We start from the raw sequence: 17,883 nt of genomic DNA on the forward strand, positions 1-17,883 counted from the left end.
CAGTGATGCTATGATTGCCCCACCAGGTCCCTGGAATCTGATGCTTTGGCCAGGTCTCCTCAACAGAACCTCAGCTTGCTTTTTGCCATATTTAATGCTGTACTGTGTTCACTCTTCCTGTCTTGTTGACTCACATTCACTTGACTTCTTTGCATAATACTTGCCAAAATTTGGTGCATTTGAACATGTATCTGTATTGGGAAAGCTATCGGTTGCTCCCTCACTTATCAGGATGATTACTGGCTCATTTAATTTCTAAGTCACCTGATAATTTCCAGTCAGAAATATGTTTAGAAGCATGCATTAATCTTGTTGAGTCCCCCAAGGTAGTTGTTCAAATGACTTAAATGAATGCTGCATTGACTTGGAGCTTTACAAATAGAAAATTGGAGAAGAGGTCAGAGACAAAATAACTGAAGATTCAGAGTGCAGAGATTTGCTAGTGCTTGAGGAGGAATGTTAAAAATCTGAATTTTTCTTTTTTTTTTCATTTTTTTTGTCTGAGTAGAAGTAATTCTTCATTGATACATCTTTCACTGAGGACATTTGAGAAGTTTGTGGTTTGAAGGCTGATAATTGTACAAGGATCATCCAAAAGACAAATTCAGTTTGGTGAATAGGTGTTTAATCATAGCGCAGATGACAATGTTCTGAGGTGCTAGGCAGATAACAGAGTTTCTTTGTCTGCTATGAGTAAAAACTTGTGATGTGTCCCAGTCCTTCTTAAAAAAAACCAACAAACCAAGCAAGAAAATCAGAACAGAAAAGAAGTTGCCGATATAATATCAAGATATTTATTGCAGAGTTCAAGTTCATAGGAAGTCAATGAGGGGAAAAGTGTTACAGTGAAAACCATTCTCATATCAAAATATTAAAAAAGCCCAAATTTTAAATGTAAAGCTCTGCTAACCAGAATATACACATGTTCTTATCTTCTGTCATATCTTTTTTTTTTCCTGTCTGATCTACCACTAATCATCACCAGGATGGGGAAAGAGGATCATCATCCCTATCATGTATACTTTATTGAACATCTGTGAATTAATAATGCTAATGATTAATCTGGCATCTTTAGGTTTCAGGTTTAATGCCTCTGTTGAGAGTAAGCAGTGACCATTCAGAACCCTCATGGATATTGCTCCTGGTGCTTTACTTTACATCTGGAGGAGGGGGTTGGTCTACAGAAATGCCCATATATACATGAAAATCTGGTACTTCTGGAATGAATAGGAGCTCTCTCACTGAGGCAGGAGTTGCTGATCTAGGAAAGGCAAGCTGGAAATTTGAAGAAGCAACATGATTGCAATGAATTATATTCCCTCTTTCACAGACATACAAATGTAATTACTTTAATATACTGATGTATGGAGAGAAGCAGTACTTTCAGCATGGAAGAGAAACAGTTTATGGTTTATGCTTTAAGCTCAAAATCCCCCCCAAATACAAATTTCAGTATATTGTTTGTAGTCACTCTGCTTTCTCTAAAAATCAGCAGAAGCAAGTTGTGCAGTTCTTCATGTAATGTAGCATGGATTGTAGGCTTCCAGAGCCAGATTAGCTCATAGCCTGCTGGTTGGTCTAAGCACTGTTTTGAGCATCTCTGCCATGAGGTACCTTTTGAGTTCACAACTGGTCCTCTATTTCCTAGGACTTCCACAGTTCAGTTGATGAACTGTCTGCTTTCAAATGTCAGAAAGTGCAAAATCTTGTCCTTGAGCAGATGAGAAGGAACAGGCAGAATATCCTGACTCCTCTATGAAGTACTCTTACAAGTTGATGTAACTCCTGTGGGAGCGCAGAACTGCTAACGCAGCAGGTGAGACACAGCCTCTGCTGAGGACTTGATATTCCAGAAAAATAGGCAAGTTCAGGTGAATTAATGGAATTGAAGTTGTTAGTGTGTCTCTTTCCCCAAGCCTGGTATGCCTCCCTCTATTTGAGCAGAATTCAGGCCTGTTTAGTCTCAGCATTGATCACAACAGGATATCTCAGTGTGTCTGTCATCAATGCCCAAATAACGGGAGCTGTTTCCTTTCTGGTAGCAGAGACAAGGGTCAGAAAGGAGACTTGTGCTTCCAGCCTCCTGCATGAAGATGGGAAAGCTGTTGAGTTCAAAGTTTCCAAAAAATTAGTTTAAATTTATGCTGGAGAGGCTGCTGTGGACCTGGTGCATAGTTGTGAGATGTGCAGTGATGTTGTGTGACTCATGAGCTCACTGCAAGTGCTGGTGGTCTGAAGTCAAGTCTGCTGCACATGCACACATCCTTTCAGCATGTGTGTTTGTTTAGGCATTTGTTTAAGTTTTTAAAAGCTCTGAGCCTTTGCCAAGGCTTCTGGGCTCGCAGCTTATTTCAAAATCAGAAGGCTGATGGCTAAACATAGACTTAGTTTCTTGTGTTGAAAAGATCCCTGTTTGCATGAATCAGTGCTCCGGCCCTATAAATGAAGGAAGGCATGAATATTTACTTTCCTGACAGAAATGTTGCATCATTAATATCTGTTTTTCTCTATTAAATATTCTTGTCCTTTTATATTTAGTGCTGAATAAAAGAGACTTGTTAATGTGAGAGCAGTGACTTTTCCCAGGAACAGCAGCTCAGGATTTCCCTGGTTGGAGGTGTGATGCTAATGCAACGGTGCCTCATATCCCATTGCTCTGTTTCTTCCAAAAGCCTCAAAAGAGGCAATTATGTTCTTTTGAAATGTTGGTAATGATGTTAATGCTCTGTAGGCTTGACTTGGTCGGTCAGACCAAGGAAAATACTTTGAACAGTGAATTCATGTTTATGTGTCTTATGAAACACAGCAGAGTCAAGTGAGGTAGTGCTCAGCTCTAAGCATAGTGAAGGGTAGTGATGTAGAGTATTAGGCAGTATTTCTCAAGCCTGTCTGAAACTTTGGACACAAATTGTCAGGGCTGTGGCTTTGTTTTATAGCCATTTTTGGTTCCTGGGCTTAGTGATGTGCTCAGCCTTGCAGCAGTTTTTTATTTAAGTAGGATCTGTCCTGTAGCCTTTAGATCATTCATTTGGCAGTTACTTGTAAGATTTTCTGGTTTGCCCTTTCACCTTTTTTCTTTATTCCCTCTTAATAAATAGGTGAATGTTATATCAGTAATTTGCCATGTTGTGAACTTAAGATTTGAATTTTTATCTTGTGTGTTGCAGCTGGTGCTCAGGATAAAATTGGCTGGGCATTTGGCTTGGGTTTGGAGAGGCTGGCCATGATCCTGTACGATATCCCTGACATCCGACTGTTCTGGAGTGAAGATGAACGCTTCTTGAAACAATTTATTGGGCCTCACATTTGGCAAAAAATAAAGTTCCAGGTAAAATAACATATATATGATAATAATTTGCTGTAATGTATATACATCCCTAGTGAATATTACATTATTAAAATTCTGTGTCATTAAAAGATTAGGTTTTAAAGCAACAGCTTTACAGCTATCATGATTCTCTGATGTACTGCTGTAAAATCCAGCTTTTGATAATAACATTTTTTCCAAACAGATAATGTTGCAAGTTCCTGCTGATACCCAGTCAACATCCCTGTTTTGAGTAATGCTTAAGCACATATTTAACTTTTAAATATATCCATAATAGGGATTGATTTAGGCCTGTAGTTTGGATTTGTTATTGTTTAGTTATGTCCTTGAGTTGAGTCCATGATTCTGTTTCATTATGAATATTTGTTTGATGCAAAGCATTCAAAGGTCATAACATATTCTCAATATTTCCCATTGTTTTCACTCTACAATCATTGATGTCAATGTGAGTTGCAATGTTAACCTTTGGCAAATTCTTTGCCATCTTCATTGTCAGCTCCTTTCTCCTGGCATTGCAGGGGAGAAGAGTGCAGGCCCTCCTTGTATTTGTTTTGTAATTCTGCCGTGGTGATTTTTGTAGTTAGCAACCTCATCTTGCTTTTTGTACTTACAAAGCAACCAGGCATGACTGGATTGAGTGGAAATGCTACTTCCATAATACTCTTCAGCAGGAGCACAGGGACGTTCAAGTCAGGTGGTGTCAGCTGGTCTTTGGGGGAGTTGAGCTACATACATGCTTGACAAAGTCTGAAATGCTAAAGCAGTAAAATAATTTGTGCAGATGCCTTTTACCATTTAGTTTGGTTTCTTTGTGTACAGCTTGATTTTTTTTTTTAAGAATTGTAGTTATTAAAGGGGAAATCAACAGTGATAGATGACATTTGAGGAGTCTCCACATCAGTAGCAGCATCCATCCATTTGTTTTTTACTTCATGGCAATTCTCACATATCTTGTTTAGTAGCATCAAAATACAATGGGGGATAGTTTTGGCTTTTTTGGTTTGGGTAGGGACTTGGGGAATTTGGTTGGTTGGGGTTTTTTTATTTGTTTGTTTGGTAATAATGGGCATTAGTGTATTCAGCTTGTAGTTAGTTATCTTACAGAAAGACAGGTTTTTGCCACTGTTCCTGAAGGTGTGTCTGCTTGTAGGTTTCCTTGATCTCCTAGAGAATGCTTGTTGTTCATTTCAATAAAAAATGCTCAAGTCTCCTTTTCAGCCCCCATTTTTCTGATTGGCTTTGCTCCTGACCTCGTGGCTTGGTTTATAGATTGCAATCTGTTGGAGCTAAGATGAGATTTCTTGCTTGCTCTAAAACTGTGGATCCAGGCTTCCAACTGATATTAGTGGTAGATTGGGCTTTTGGGGAAAGGCCCAGATTGTTGGAATGCTGTGGACTGATGTTGAAGGTGAGTCAAAGAGAGGGGCTGGGTGTCTGACTTCTCTAAGTTGTATGTAGTTTTCATGTTCAGTTAGGTAAGTCAGGTGTAGTGAAGCAATCTGAAGAGGACGAAGGCACAGGTTACTGTAGATAAACTCAGAGTAAAGTACATCATTTCTAGGAAGCTAAATGTGATTTTTTTTTTTTAATTGGTGCTCTTTGGTAGCCTTAGTTTTGGTTCTTTCTCTCTTCTAGAAAAGGGTATGGCCAATGTTTTAGAAACAGATTTTTTTCTCTGATATCAAGTACTGCTTAGGGACTTTTTAATTATTATTTGTTTTATTCTTTTTTCTTCTTTTTTTTTTTCATTTTTCCCCCTTTCCCTTTTAATACATACATACCTACTAGACTTGGATGTTTCATCTTCAGTTTTGTTAATTCTCCCCAACTCTTAGTTTACATTTTTCAATTCTGTATCTGAATCTAAGAGAATAGAGACAAGCTTGGATTTTTGTTTGAAAGCAAGTCTATATCCAGCTTTCATCTGGTATCTTACATTGAGTTTTTTCAAGGTCCGTGCTGTACATACTTCTAGTCCATACTGGCATTGCTTTTTAAAGGGTTAATGACCCTTCAAATGAAAATACTATGAAATACTCTTCAGTTCTACCATAAGATCTCAATTTTTTTCTTCTGTTCTGTGTTATTTATCAGGTATGCTGTAAAACCAAATTAGCAGACCTTCTGTTCCTGTCTGCTTGCTAAAGAGTCATAATTAATGAATCACATGGTTTATTCATATGACATTTGAAAGAAAACTTTTACCCTGTCTTCCAGTGTGGATGTTGTAAGAAGTCTCAATGGATGTTTTAAAAGTGTCAGATTTTCTGCATGCAAGGCCATGCAGTACTTTTCAGCCTGACTTAACTGAACAAAGGGTTTTGAGAGCCTTTCATGACAGAAATTGAATCCTGTGGCTCAGAAAGTCCAGGTAAATGTCCATCCTTTATGTGATTAACTGAGAGAGACCGCTCAACCTTTGGGTGCTCCCCCAAATCCTTATAATCAGAATATGATCCACCAACATAAATATTTTTCTTTCTCTTCTTTAAAATGTTCTTCAAATACATGAAGTCCACACGACATAGCAGTAACCCTTAGCTGGGCTAAATATACTCTTGTTCCAAAACTGCATTTAATTGGAGCATTTTCTTGGGACTTAGGGTATATGTCTTGTGCATTTTAATAGCCTGGATGTGTCAGACTTTTCCCTTTGTCATCAGTTGCTCAGTACATGTGTGCAGGCTTCAGTAGGTCAAAAAGTTCTGGCAAAAGCTGACAGTGCTTGTACCACTGTGGCTGCTCAGCACAGCAGTGTTGGAGTGCTGCTCCCCACAGATCAGATTATTGCCTGGATTTGGATTAGCAAATCACTTCAGCTATAATTTGACACAAGTGACAGCAGTGTGGGGATCAGGGTCTGGTAACTTGCTTTCAATTGTTTGTATAGGGCTTTTGCTCAGGTTGTGGAATGAAAGGCTGAGGATGGGCAGGGCAGGAAGCACCAAGAACCTGCAAGACACAATGTAATAAAACAAACAGCTCAGTTCCGATCTGTTCCGCTGTGTTATGTCTCTGTTTGCCCTGAGCACAGTTCCATGTAATTGCTTTCTGGTTTATGCTGAGCCAGCATTCTTACAAAAAAAAAAAAAAATGGACTGACAACTCTCAAGGAAAGGTACAAAAATGAAGAGAAGGTACATTTAGAGAAGGAAGGCACTCACAGTTCAGATGTAGTGTGGTGAGCCCAGAGGTTTGGATTAAGAAGAAAGGTCTCTGGCAGCAGGGTGGATCCTGGAGCCTCTATAATTTTGCTATCAAGGCAAGCAAGTGCCACATCCTGTCAAGTGACTCCTGGTAGGTTCTCCCTTCACAAAGTCACTTTCATTTGATGCTGCCAGTGTCTCTGGTTGCTGTTGTTTTAAATAGTTATTTATTTTGATTGCTGAGGAGCCCTGTGGCCTGCACTGAGGTCCAGCAGAAGCATGATTATGGCTGTTTTGGCACTGGTACAGAAGGAAACTGGATCGGATTTCTAGCAAAAGTAGACTTCCTCTGTGAGTTTATGGGAATTACAGTCTTCTGGATTTCCTAATTTCTACATTATCTGTAACATTCTTCAATATCTGCAATAAGCCTAGCATCACCTGTTTTTTATCACCCCTTCCATCATCTCCAGCAGCTGGTCATTCCTAGTGTCTGTTGGCACATGCAGTCTCTTAAAATTCAATTCCTTTATAATTACCTGGTAGCTTCAAAACTTGAAATAATAGACTTTCTAAGCAGGGTCATTTTAATGGCTCCAGAAGAGAAAAAGCTCCTGGAGCAGCACTGCTGGAGACCTGATGGGATAGTAGCCTTCTGGAAGTGGGGTGAGGAGACTTGACAAACAACTTGAACTGACACTGTTCACCTCCTGCACAGCTGTACCCAGAATAGTGTATGTGGCCCTAATCCAGGACACTCATTCTGCTTTGAAAATTGAACAACTGAGGATAACAAAGATGAGGAAATGTACATAATCAAAAAGATGTAGTTGTGTGGAAAGAAGCGATACATTATACTGGAAAGGAAATCAAAGCAGGCTCCTCTCCCTCCTGTGCAAGATAGCAATGCTGTAATGACAAAGGATTTACACAATAGCCCAGTTTGCACTGTTTGCTGTGTATGTGAGCCCTCATGTTCACACCAATAGACAGTGCAACTTTTCTGCCTTACTGTGCACTTCTCAGTTTTCAGGGACAGTAATCATCCCTGTGCATCTTTCCTGTGCACAAGCCTGATGGTTGCTGGGAGACACAGAGCTTGTTCTGAAGCTTTAGAAGATGCTGAAAATAAAATGCACTGTCAAGTGTAAGGGGAAACTCCAGCAAATTAAACCATCCTAGTCTATATCCTTTATTCCATGCTTGAGAGGGAAAGCATCTAGACTATATACCATCCATTTCAACCAGTTTGATCTTATTGCATTCACTGCACAGGGTGGGTCTGTCTGATCCATCGTTAGTATGCTACTCCATATAATTTATATTTATCTTCTTAGTTTATTATTAGTGTTATTTTCAAATAAAAATTAAATTGATTCCCTGGTTGCTGCATTTTCGGATATTTTTCATCAAGATTAGGTGACTCCATGCTAAAATGGTTATTCATTTATTATGTTTATTTTCTAATAGTGCATCTATTAAAGCCAAATATGCAACCATTAGTAAGTAAATTTAACTTGGATGTTTGAACAAATAAGGTATAGCTTCAACTGTAACTTATTGTATAAATAGTTTTAATGTAATTGAAGATATATAATGTGTGTGTCTGCATGTGGAGGTACAATAGAGAATAGATGATGATGTTGTAGCATAAACATTTTATTGGCATGATTTTGGGAAGGTTGAATATCTAAGAGTGACTTACATAGATCATCTTAAGAAAAGGTCAATAAAATCTTACAGTGCTTTATATCATCTCAGGTTTGTCCGTGTGCTCTGCAGAACACCATGAAACTCCTTTTTTATTGTAGGATGTGCATGGAAAGTGAGCAAAAATACCTTCTTCATTGCAGAGATACTGCACTAAGCTGCACGATTGGGTTAGAAATCACTTGATCATCAAGTCTTCTCATCAGGATGTTCTATCTTGTATCATTTGTAGGTAGTGCTGGTATTGAAGCTCTGGAAACCTGAGCCCTCTGGCCCCAGTCAGGCAAAGTACTGAAGCACATGCTGAGCTTTAAACTTGCAAGCAGTCCTATTTAAATGAATGCAGTAGTTCCTATGCTCAGTCAAACATAACCCAAATGCCTATATAGCTTCAGGTCAGAGATCTCCACATTTCCTGGGATCCAACTGAGAGTGATCAGCACCTTGCAGGGCTGAAGCAGTGGAAACTATCAAAATGCTTGTTATAAGCAAGAATAGTATAATCTGACAAACCACAAACTCAATTTGCAGACTCTTTGTTCTAAGCCAGTCTTACTGATCAATGCTTGGGTAAAAAAAGTCAACAAGCAAATCTCTGGAGAGTAAACAGCACTTGAATTCCCATTCTCAACCAAAGAAAATTAGCTGAAAACACAGTAAGGAAAGAAGAAAGTAGGGGCTCAGAATGAGTAAATAGGATGGACAGTCACATGTGACTGAATACAAAGCACTGATAAACTCATATTAGACAAAGTGAAAATAACATAGAAGAAAGAAGTGCTGTACTTTGAGCATTGGAGGCAGTATGAAAAAGTCTGGTTTAAAGTTAAGTTTAAGCAGATTGGGAGGAATGGGATTAAAAGGGAAGAAAGACACAGGAAAGGAGAGTAGGTTTATGGCAAAAACTGTTGAGGCTGATGCAGAAGTCTTTTTCTAGATAATCAGAAAGTTTTCCTAGGTTTCGTACTGTATACATCTACTTCTGATCTCCTTTTGAAAGATCAAGAAGTATGAGGGACCACAAAAATTATGACCACTAGCCATCAAAGCAAGTCTTTAAAGTACTATCATCAGTTTTGAGATAAGTGTGGGGGACTTCCAAGTCTTCTTCTGGATTTGTGAAACACTTAGTGTGTCAGAACCTCAGCCCATGACAAAGGTTATACTGAGATGATATTCGCAGAATCACAGAATATCCTGAGCCAGAAGGGACCCACAAGGATCATCACAGTCCAGCTCCTGGCCCTCCACAGGGCCACCCAAGAATTACACCATGTAATTCTTGTAATATACTGAAACTCTTGGTAAAAATAAGCACTGACAAGGGATGTGATTCCCAACAATCTAGCTGCTGCCCTCTGAACTAATACCAATGATGCAGATTTTCTCAAATACCCTATTTCCATCCCTCCACCCACCTACTGCAGTCTAGTCTCACTGATAGTCTCCCATTGAACCTGAACAAATCAGCAATAGTTTAATTCCTCTCTGCTTGTACTTTTTTAAGTAAATAAAATGAATAAATAAAAAATGTCAATAGCCCTTTCTGCCTAGATTACTTAGTGGTGTTTATCTTATGTACTATGTTGTCTGCTGAAGTACCAAAGGGCAAAGTAAATCCATTTAATCCATTTAGCAGCCATCTTGGTAATAGTTGGATGTACAGACAAGCTTATGACATTCATTAGCAAAAACACCACTCTCTTACACTTATGTTCCTTAAAAATACTTTAAGTATTTCTATGTTATTTTCACAGTCTTAGTTGAAAACCCTCCTGTTTGCCGCTGTTAACTTGTTCATCCCAATAGCACATTTAGTTTAGATTTAGCTGGTGGTAACTTGAAGCACAATAGCCGATTTGAACTGTTCTTTTTTTAATGTTAAGAAGTTTTCTGCCTTGTACATAACTGTAACAGCTGGAATTTGTTTTGAGTAGGTGGAGTATGTGTGTATATATATGTTTAGAGAGCAAAAATATTTTATCTTTACTTTCAGTTGTCTATGCTAACACACACTTTAATCGCCAATAAATTTTTAATATCATGGCAGGTAATTCCAAAACCTGGATGTAATTATGTGTTTTCTATAGATTTTCAGTTATGTGGGAGGTCCAGGGCTTTGCTAATAAACCTAGCAAGTGCCACAGGGGATTTTGGAGTCTAGCTATGTGGGATACCAGTGTATCCACCTGGCAGATGTCCTCTCTTTTGACTGCAGGTCCAGAGACAACAGTTGAGACTTTTCTTCATTTGAAGGATTTTGGTGGGTTTGGGCTGTTTGTTATCACTCCTCCCCAGAGCCTTGTTTCTCACAATGTTAGGATGAAAAGCATAGTTGTTTTTTTTTTTTTTTTTGTTTCCCAAGTGCTCATGTTCCCATGTGCTGTTCCGCTTTGCAGCTCCACATGTACTGCAGAAGCTTCTTTTTGGCTACACTGTGAGATGAATCAGGGAGCTTTTTCCTCAGCAGTTCCTTAAAGCTGTATCAGTTCCCTGATCCACTTGCAGTGTTGCTTCATGCCATCAGCACAACTGATGAGACAGCACTTTTGTTTTTGGAGGCAGTATAGAAGGTGAGAGGTGAATATACCCAGCAGGTGTGTCTTCAGTACTAGTGAAAGACATTCCCAGCAACTGAGAACAGACTTCCTTCCAATTTGTTTTTAAACAAAAAGAAGCTACTATATCCTTGACTGAATTTTGTCTGCACCACTTCTATGTGATGTAGATAAATGATTTTGCAGTTATGAATGCTGCTGCACTGTCATTAGAACCATTTTACTGCTGTCTTTTTTTTCCTAGGCAGGAGCCAATGCACCCTAGTCAAAGTACACCTGATACTATCTAAATTGTTACTTAGCAAAAACTGCAATAAGCTTCAAAAAGCATATAATACAGTGGTTTGCTCTGATCTCTAAACCTCATGTATTTGCAATTTGACTGGCTGAGGCTCTTTGAAACAAATAGCTCACAAATGAGTAATTCTGCTGCTGAATATATCAACTGATCTTTATTGCCTCCCAAATAATGAAGTATAATGGTTACACAAACTGCTTAAATAAGCCATGGAGCAATTTCCAGCAGTGATATATATGCTGAAACCCACATTAAATTAATATTAGGTGAAGGAGTAAACCTGGAAATCTGAAGTAACAATAGATTTTGCATAGGTTGCATGAAGCTATGAGAACCAGCTGCTAGTGGTTTTGACAGGAGGCCACATATGTTTATTGTCTACAAAAGTATGTAGCTAGTCAGGAGGGTAACCCTTACACATTTCCAATGGTTTTCCAGTATTGGTTTAATTTATATTGTGAGTAATAGAATTCTGGTTAGGAGGATGGCACAGAAAATGTCTTGATTTGTTTTTGGCCCTGACCTGAGAAGTGACTCAATAATTCTGTTTTCCTTGCTGTTTCAATCGTAGCTGTCTTGTACCTCCTGCCTTGGCATCTCTTCACCAAACTACCTTAGGGTGGAAAGTTCTTCAGGACAGGAATTAGCATTTTGTGCTGTGTCTACCTAATGGGACCCTGGTTTCTGGCTGGCAGTCCTAGGTAATTACCACAATCTAAATATGTGCATGCCTGTAGCAGGGTTAAATACATTGTTGTGAGTATACATTATGCATCTGATGTAAGAATAAATTATTGTTTAAAATGTGTCCAAGCACACTGTGTATGTGTCTTCAGAGATACAGGTATGTGCTGGTGTGCACATACAACCAGAGAAATATAAAGGGAAAAAAAAAAAAGAAATCTCAAAACTATTAGGAAATAAGCTCTTATTCATTTTCCCAGAGTTAGCTAAAAAGATGGGAGTTGTCATGAGTTTATTTGATAGTTCTTTTAACACTGGTGCCAATGTTTAAGAAAGTGATCTTTAAAATCATGCCTAAGCCTCTACAGTCATCATCTGTAGCATGATTAGACATTGCAGCTGAGCTGTGGAGTGTCCCTAGGAAATAAGGGCTGGGAAGAACAATCTCTGTATGTGTGTATGCATGGACAGAAGCACCTTTTGAAGTACATGGGGTTAATAAAACCCCCTGATTTTCAGCTACCACTTCTCTGATCAGAATATGAATTAGGCTACAGAGAATAGCCAAACAACAGAAGGCACAGTTGGGAAGAACTATATTATTCTTATCATACCAATCCTCAATTTCCTTCATCTTGCTAGTGTAAGAGACACATGAACTACTGCAGTGACAGCCTAAAACAAAATGTGACAAGTAAGTAATGCTTTGGGGGTGCATATGCTGCAGAGGATTAGGCTATGCAGTTTTGGAAAAATTAATAATGGGAAGAAATCCCCTCTTTTGAGGATTGATTGCATCCTCCTGCCTGTGCAGAAGTGCATATGCAATCCAATAATCCAATTTGCATAATTATTCCCACATGTAACCTGTTCTCCTAAATCAGCAGGAGTGAACCCATTTTCTGATTCTTGTAAAATAAGGAAAGGCATTAAGGAAATACCTGTTCTGCACCAAGATTCTGCTTGTAGAGATTTAAATGTTCTTTACATTTTTGTCATTGCATACTGAAACATTTAGTGTACTTTTTGTACCTTTTTTTTTGTTTGGTCTTTTCTCAGTTTAGGGCTTCTCTGTAGTTTTCTCTTTCTAAATGTAGTTACTCTTTAACAAGAGTATATCTTTAGGAACACACAGAATCTGTCTGAGAGAAAAAAAATTAAAGGCTTTTGTCCCTCTTCTGAGTAATGGACAAATAAGTGGTATTAATTAAAAAAACCCTTTTATTTCAGTTTTTCTCTAGCTTACTTACTGTACTTAAAAGTTTTTGCTACACTGTCTTGGTGTTTTATTATGAGTTTTTAACTTTAGAGGTTGTAATTTGTATGAATTTAGAACTTAAGTGGGGAGGTGCCAGGGGAAGGGGGGTTGGGGGAAGTGAATTGGCTGGTCTGGAAATTAAAAGTACTGGATTTTGCCAAGAGTCATAGAATCATATAATCCTTAGGGTTGGAAAAGACCTCTTAGTTCACCAAGTCCACTGTTATGCTATCATCACTACTAATATATACTTCACATACTAGTGAATATGCTATATTCACTACTAAGCCATGTCCCCAGGTGCCACATGCACTCACCTTTTGAACACTTCTGGGGACAGTGATTTCACCACTTCTCTGGGTGGCCTCTTCCTCTGCCACTTGGGCAGTTTTCCCAAGACAAGAAGGAAACCCAGCTATATCAGTGGTACTGGAAGTCATAAGAATATTTCAAAACCACCAGTAACCTCCCTGGGTAAATTTCTGTACATGATGAGATGGTACAGATTAGCTCTGGGAAATGTGGAAAAATAATTCCTTTGTAGCATAGCAATGTCCAGGGCGTTATGTGAAGTTATAGCCAAGGGATATGAAGTGTCATTGCTGCTGTATTGGAAATTTCTATGTTTTTTAAGGAAGGAGAGAGAAAAAAGAAATATAGGTTGATAGGTGGGAAGAAGGACTCTTTCAGGTGTTGCATGTGCCTGTAAGATTCACACTGCTAGCTTATTTTGGCGAAATTCACATTCAAGTGTTCTGGAGATTCTCAATTTAAACAGTACTTCTCTGGAATGGTGCATTTAATGAGAGAAAAGGAAATACAATCGACAGAGTTTTATATGAGGTTTTCATCTAAGCCAAAATAAAATACTGGGTGCACTTTGTTTCCATTGTTATGTTATGTATTTGGGAGAAATAAATCTTCATATTGCTGCAGACTCTTTCCAAATACTTGCATTGTTTATTTAGATATAACTCTTTTATATGAATTGTTGATTGGTACAGTATTTTACTCCATTGAGACTCCACTGAGCTATTTATCTCAGCATTATTATTAACCATAATGAGAAAAAATATACAAGCCAAATCATCAGAAAGAAGGAAACCTGAGTGTGGTAAACACCGAATGCCAACAGCAACCAAACACTTCTGCAGGAATTGCAGGTGCTGAGCATTGCTGAAGAGAAAATTCCTAGTATCTTCTGAGAAGTTGAGTTTCTGATGACTTATACCAGCTTATTACCTGTTCCTTGCAGCCATGGCAGGTATTTTGAGGGAAGCACAGGACACATATGTTTTGGGTTTTTTCATTGACAGCTTGTTTTCTGAGAATTGTGTTTTCTCTTCTTTTTACCCTTGCCTGTGATTTTGCCTGTGACATGGGATATTTGGGTAGGAAAGACAGGCAGAATATGGACAGCCTGTGCAAAAGGCAATCATAAGTATTAATTACTAGGTTTGGTGTGAAAATCCACTGTACCATTTTGGTCATTCCAAATCACTTGGTTCCTTTCTCAGGACAGAAGCTTGCTTGTTTTGTATCAAAGACATCACAACAGAGTAAGGATTGTCCCATCAGTTCCACTTGGTGTCCATGAGTTCTGTGGTAGCAACTGCTCAAATGGAAAAGCGATAACAGAAAAAGCACTTCTGTTTTTAGTTGTTTTGCAGTGATACATCTGTGACTGAAATGGGGGAAGCTGAGCACTGTGAAACCAACTAGCTTGGTAGGCCATCAGCTAAGAGCCTGGGAAAGAAGAATGAGGAAAATGCATTTTTTTCCACAGTGGACATAGAAGTGCAGAAGGAAAACATCACACTAATTGCTTCTTCATCCTGATACTTTCCAAAGGGGTTTATAAGGAGCTGTGATGTGGAAGTGAGTAGTAGAGAGCCATCCCTTTTGGTGATTCTCCCTATGAGTCCTACTTTGTTCTATGGAAATGAGAAGTCATTTTTGCCTCATTAAACACAGAGCATGAAGTCCATCACTGGTATTTAGGAATAATTTATACTTATCCTTTGGTGGTTTTTATAATCAGACCACAAAAAGCAAGGCATATCCAAATGCCCAAGGGAAGAGGTATCTGGGAATGTCTCTGCTTTGTACACTGTAACATCCTTGCTTTTAATAGGATTAGGTCAATACTTTCATCTTTTTTATGTCATTCCTGGCTTTTTTTTTCAATTCCTTACTAATAATTTAGAATCATAACCCTTTCAGTGTCAATACAAGTACTCTTTTGTGTCTGGAAATCTTCTCAAAAGCCATACCTTATTTCTTGGCTTTCTGACCACAGGTCAGTTTAAAATGCATATTTGCACTCAGAGAAGTATATTGTGACTTTAAACTTGGAACATTTTTCATTAGAAATTTAAACAATCTCAACTTTATTTTAAAATTACTGCATTTTAATAAAATGTTTTAAGAACACAATGCCCCTTTCCAGTGGGACCACAGAGGCTTAGTAATCAGCATTACTGTGGAGTGAGCATGTATAAAGGCAAGCAGTCTACTCACTCATTCTGCCACAGCAGCAGTCCTCTTGTGCATTTTTTCTGCTGCTTGGAAAAGGTAGAGCTTATCAATGAAGTTTAATCTCTTCACTGACCGTTACAGATCTTAATTTTTTCAGTGTCATATTACATATTAGCCTTCCTTTGTCAGGCAGGTTCCTCTACATGAGCTGTAACTTTTAGCGTGCAAGAAGTGTTGCACTTGCTCCTGTGCATGTGCACATGTGTGTGCATTTATTTTGTGTCTTAAGGGGGTTTACCTGAGGAAAGGTGCTTGACAAGCATTGAAAAAGGTGACTAAGCGGGATGATATGGAGAGCTACCTGGTGACTGCTTAGGCAGAATATAAGCATTTAAACTCCGCTTTGCACCTTCAGGGAACCTGGAATGGGGCTCAAGAAAGAAATTGTTATCTCCAACATGACCCCATAGGGCGTAGTTTAGGTGGGAAGGGGACAGAGCTGTCGTGGTGACATGCATGGCACAGCAGAGAGGGACCTGGTCCAGAGATTTGTGTCATCTTACATGGAAGGCTGAGACTTAGCTAGGAAGACAAGTCTGTAGCCCCAGAGCACCTCCCTGTTCAACCTGGATGTAGAATGTCAGAACCACAGGATGAGTCAGGTTGGAAGGCATCCCAGCTGGTTGTCTAGTCCAACCTTCCTGCTCAAACAGTGCTGTCCCAGAGCACATGGGACAGGATGGCATCCAGGTTGTTCTTGAATATCTCCATGTACAAAGAAAACCTCCTCCACTCAGAATGGTCCATGTACAAGCAGAGTGCCTGAAATCCATGGAGCACTTGATGTTCCCATGAACATATGGTGTTCCCTGTACCTGTATGTGAGCTTTTCAAAGTTAAGAACTCTGTTGGGGTGAGCAGATTGGTGTCTAAAAAGGGCTGATCATAATTCTGTTCATTCACCAAAAACCTCAGAGCATCAGTGGAGGCTAACATGCTTCTGCCACTCCCTGCAGGAGCACAGAGCAGTGCATTGATCCCAGACTAGTCCCAAACTAGTCCATTTGCTTTGGTTTTAAGCACTTAATCCCAGAACATATTTTATATTTGCTTATCAGACTTTATGGTAGTTGTCTGTTGAAATTTACATTTCCTCCTTTGAAGATGTGTGTATGTGCTTACACATAAAAATGTTTATATGTATGTGTGTGTGTACTTGTATGAAGATATAGAACTTACTATATATATCTAAAGAAAAAATCGATTTGGTTAGGAGGGTAGAAAACTTTTAGTAATGGGGAACATTGTGACTAGATTTTAAGCCATGGCAGCCAAGAAATTCAAAGTTATGTTCCCTGCAGCAACTGTAATTTGCCTACTGGTCATAAATATGGCAGTGTAAATCTAGAAGCATACACACTAATACAGGAAACTTCATTATGTGCATGGGGGTTAAGTTACTGCTGTAAATTTGCAGCTTTTAATTTCATGCCTGTTACGTGTTTAAATTTCCTATGATAACACTAAATTAATGTCGTTTCACCATGGAATATATTAAGAAAGTCTCAGTTATTACAGGACTGTAGTTTTCATTTTGATGAGAATATGATGTTGCATTAAAACTCTATAGTTTATGTAGATATTTCTCCAAAACATGGGCAAGGCAGGACTGTTAAAGCTTAGCAGCCACGGTGCTGCTAAGTCTCATATTTTTCTGACTTAGACTGGTGATGGCAGTAAAGCATGGCTGACTTTTTAATAGCTTGGCTGCCGTGGAATTGCTAACCCAGTTTCTGGTACGTGTCGTCATTAACCTTGCATTTGTGTTGCCATTGTCAAAATACAAGTACAGCCTTTTCCCCTACTGTGTTTGTCACTCGTTTGTTTTGTCCCATCTGCAGCTGGCAGCAGGAAAGGAATGGAGTGAGCAGCCATGGCACAAAACTTCTCCTGCCCCCTTGCCATGTTGCACCCATGGTTACTGCATGTGGGGGAAAGTGTTTTTTTTTCTTAATGACAAATATCTGTGCAAAGTTCTAGTGTCTATCCTGTTTTTTGGGACTCCAGGCTAAAGACATTTCATGGCCTTATGTGGTTTATTCACTGGCACTGGCTGTGCATTATCACCAGCAGTTTTTACTGTGGCTCGTGAGGTTCTGCCCTCAGAAAGGTTTCTCTTCCTTACAGCTGTGAAGTATCTGGATCCAGCCTAGCTGAGGATCCTTCGCTCTGTGTGGATGAACAGATGCCACTCTTATTGTGACCACTTGATTCCTGCTGCCAAATCATCCAGAGTAGTGCCCTGGTGTGACACAGAGCCTAAGTATTTGCTATTTTATGCTGACAAGAGTTCTGGTGGATCCTGTTGCTGCTTAAGACAGCTGTCCCCCAATGACTTGAGCTGCTGCAGTTCTTCATCCAAC

General features: G+C 39.0%; 1 protein-coding gene across 30 annotated transcripts in view; it reads left to right on the top strand.

The window, feature by feature from the left end:
• FARS2 (phenylalanyl-tRNA synthetase 2, mitochondrial) overlaps positions 1–17,883 on the top strand; it is a 229,039-nt gene that overhangs the window by 130,634 nt on the left and 80,522 nt on the right. For 26 of the 30 annotated variants that reach the window (XR_014953324.1, XR_014953323.1, XR_014953320.1 and 23 more), the window contains one exon: positions 3,168–3,328. Coding sequence is in view for 22 of the 30 variants with exons in the window: in XM_085573472.1 (XP_085429598.1) it covers positions 3,168–3,328 (161 nt within the window). In the remaining 8 variants the exon portion in view is untranslated. Of the gene's footprint in view, positions 1–3,167; positions 3,329–11,611; positions 11,742–17,883 lie in introns of all 30 variants that reach the window. The other 4 variants (XR_014953326.1, XR_014953325.1, XR_014953327.1 and 1 more) reach the window with 1 other exon arrangement.

The sequence above is a fragment of the Lonchura striata genome, chromosome 2 (genome assembly GCF_050655825.1).
Source record: "Lonchura striata isolate lonStrDom1 chromosome 2, ASM5065582v1, whole genome shotgun sequence".
Lineage (NCBI taxonomy): Eukaryota > Metazoa > Chordata > Aves > Passeriformes > Estrildidae > Lonchura > Lonchura striata.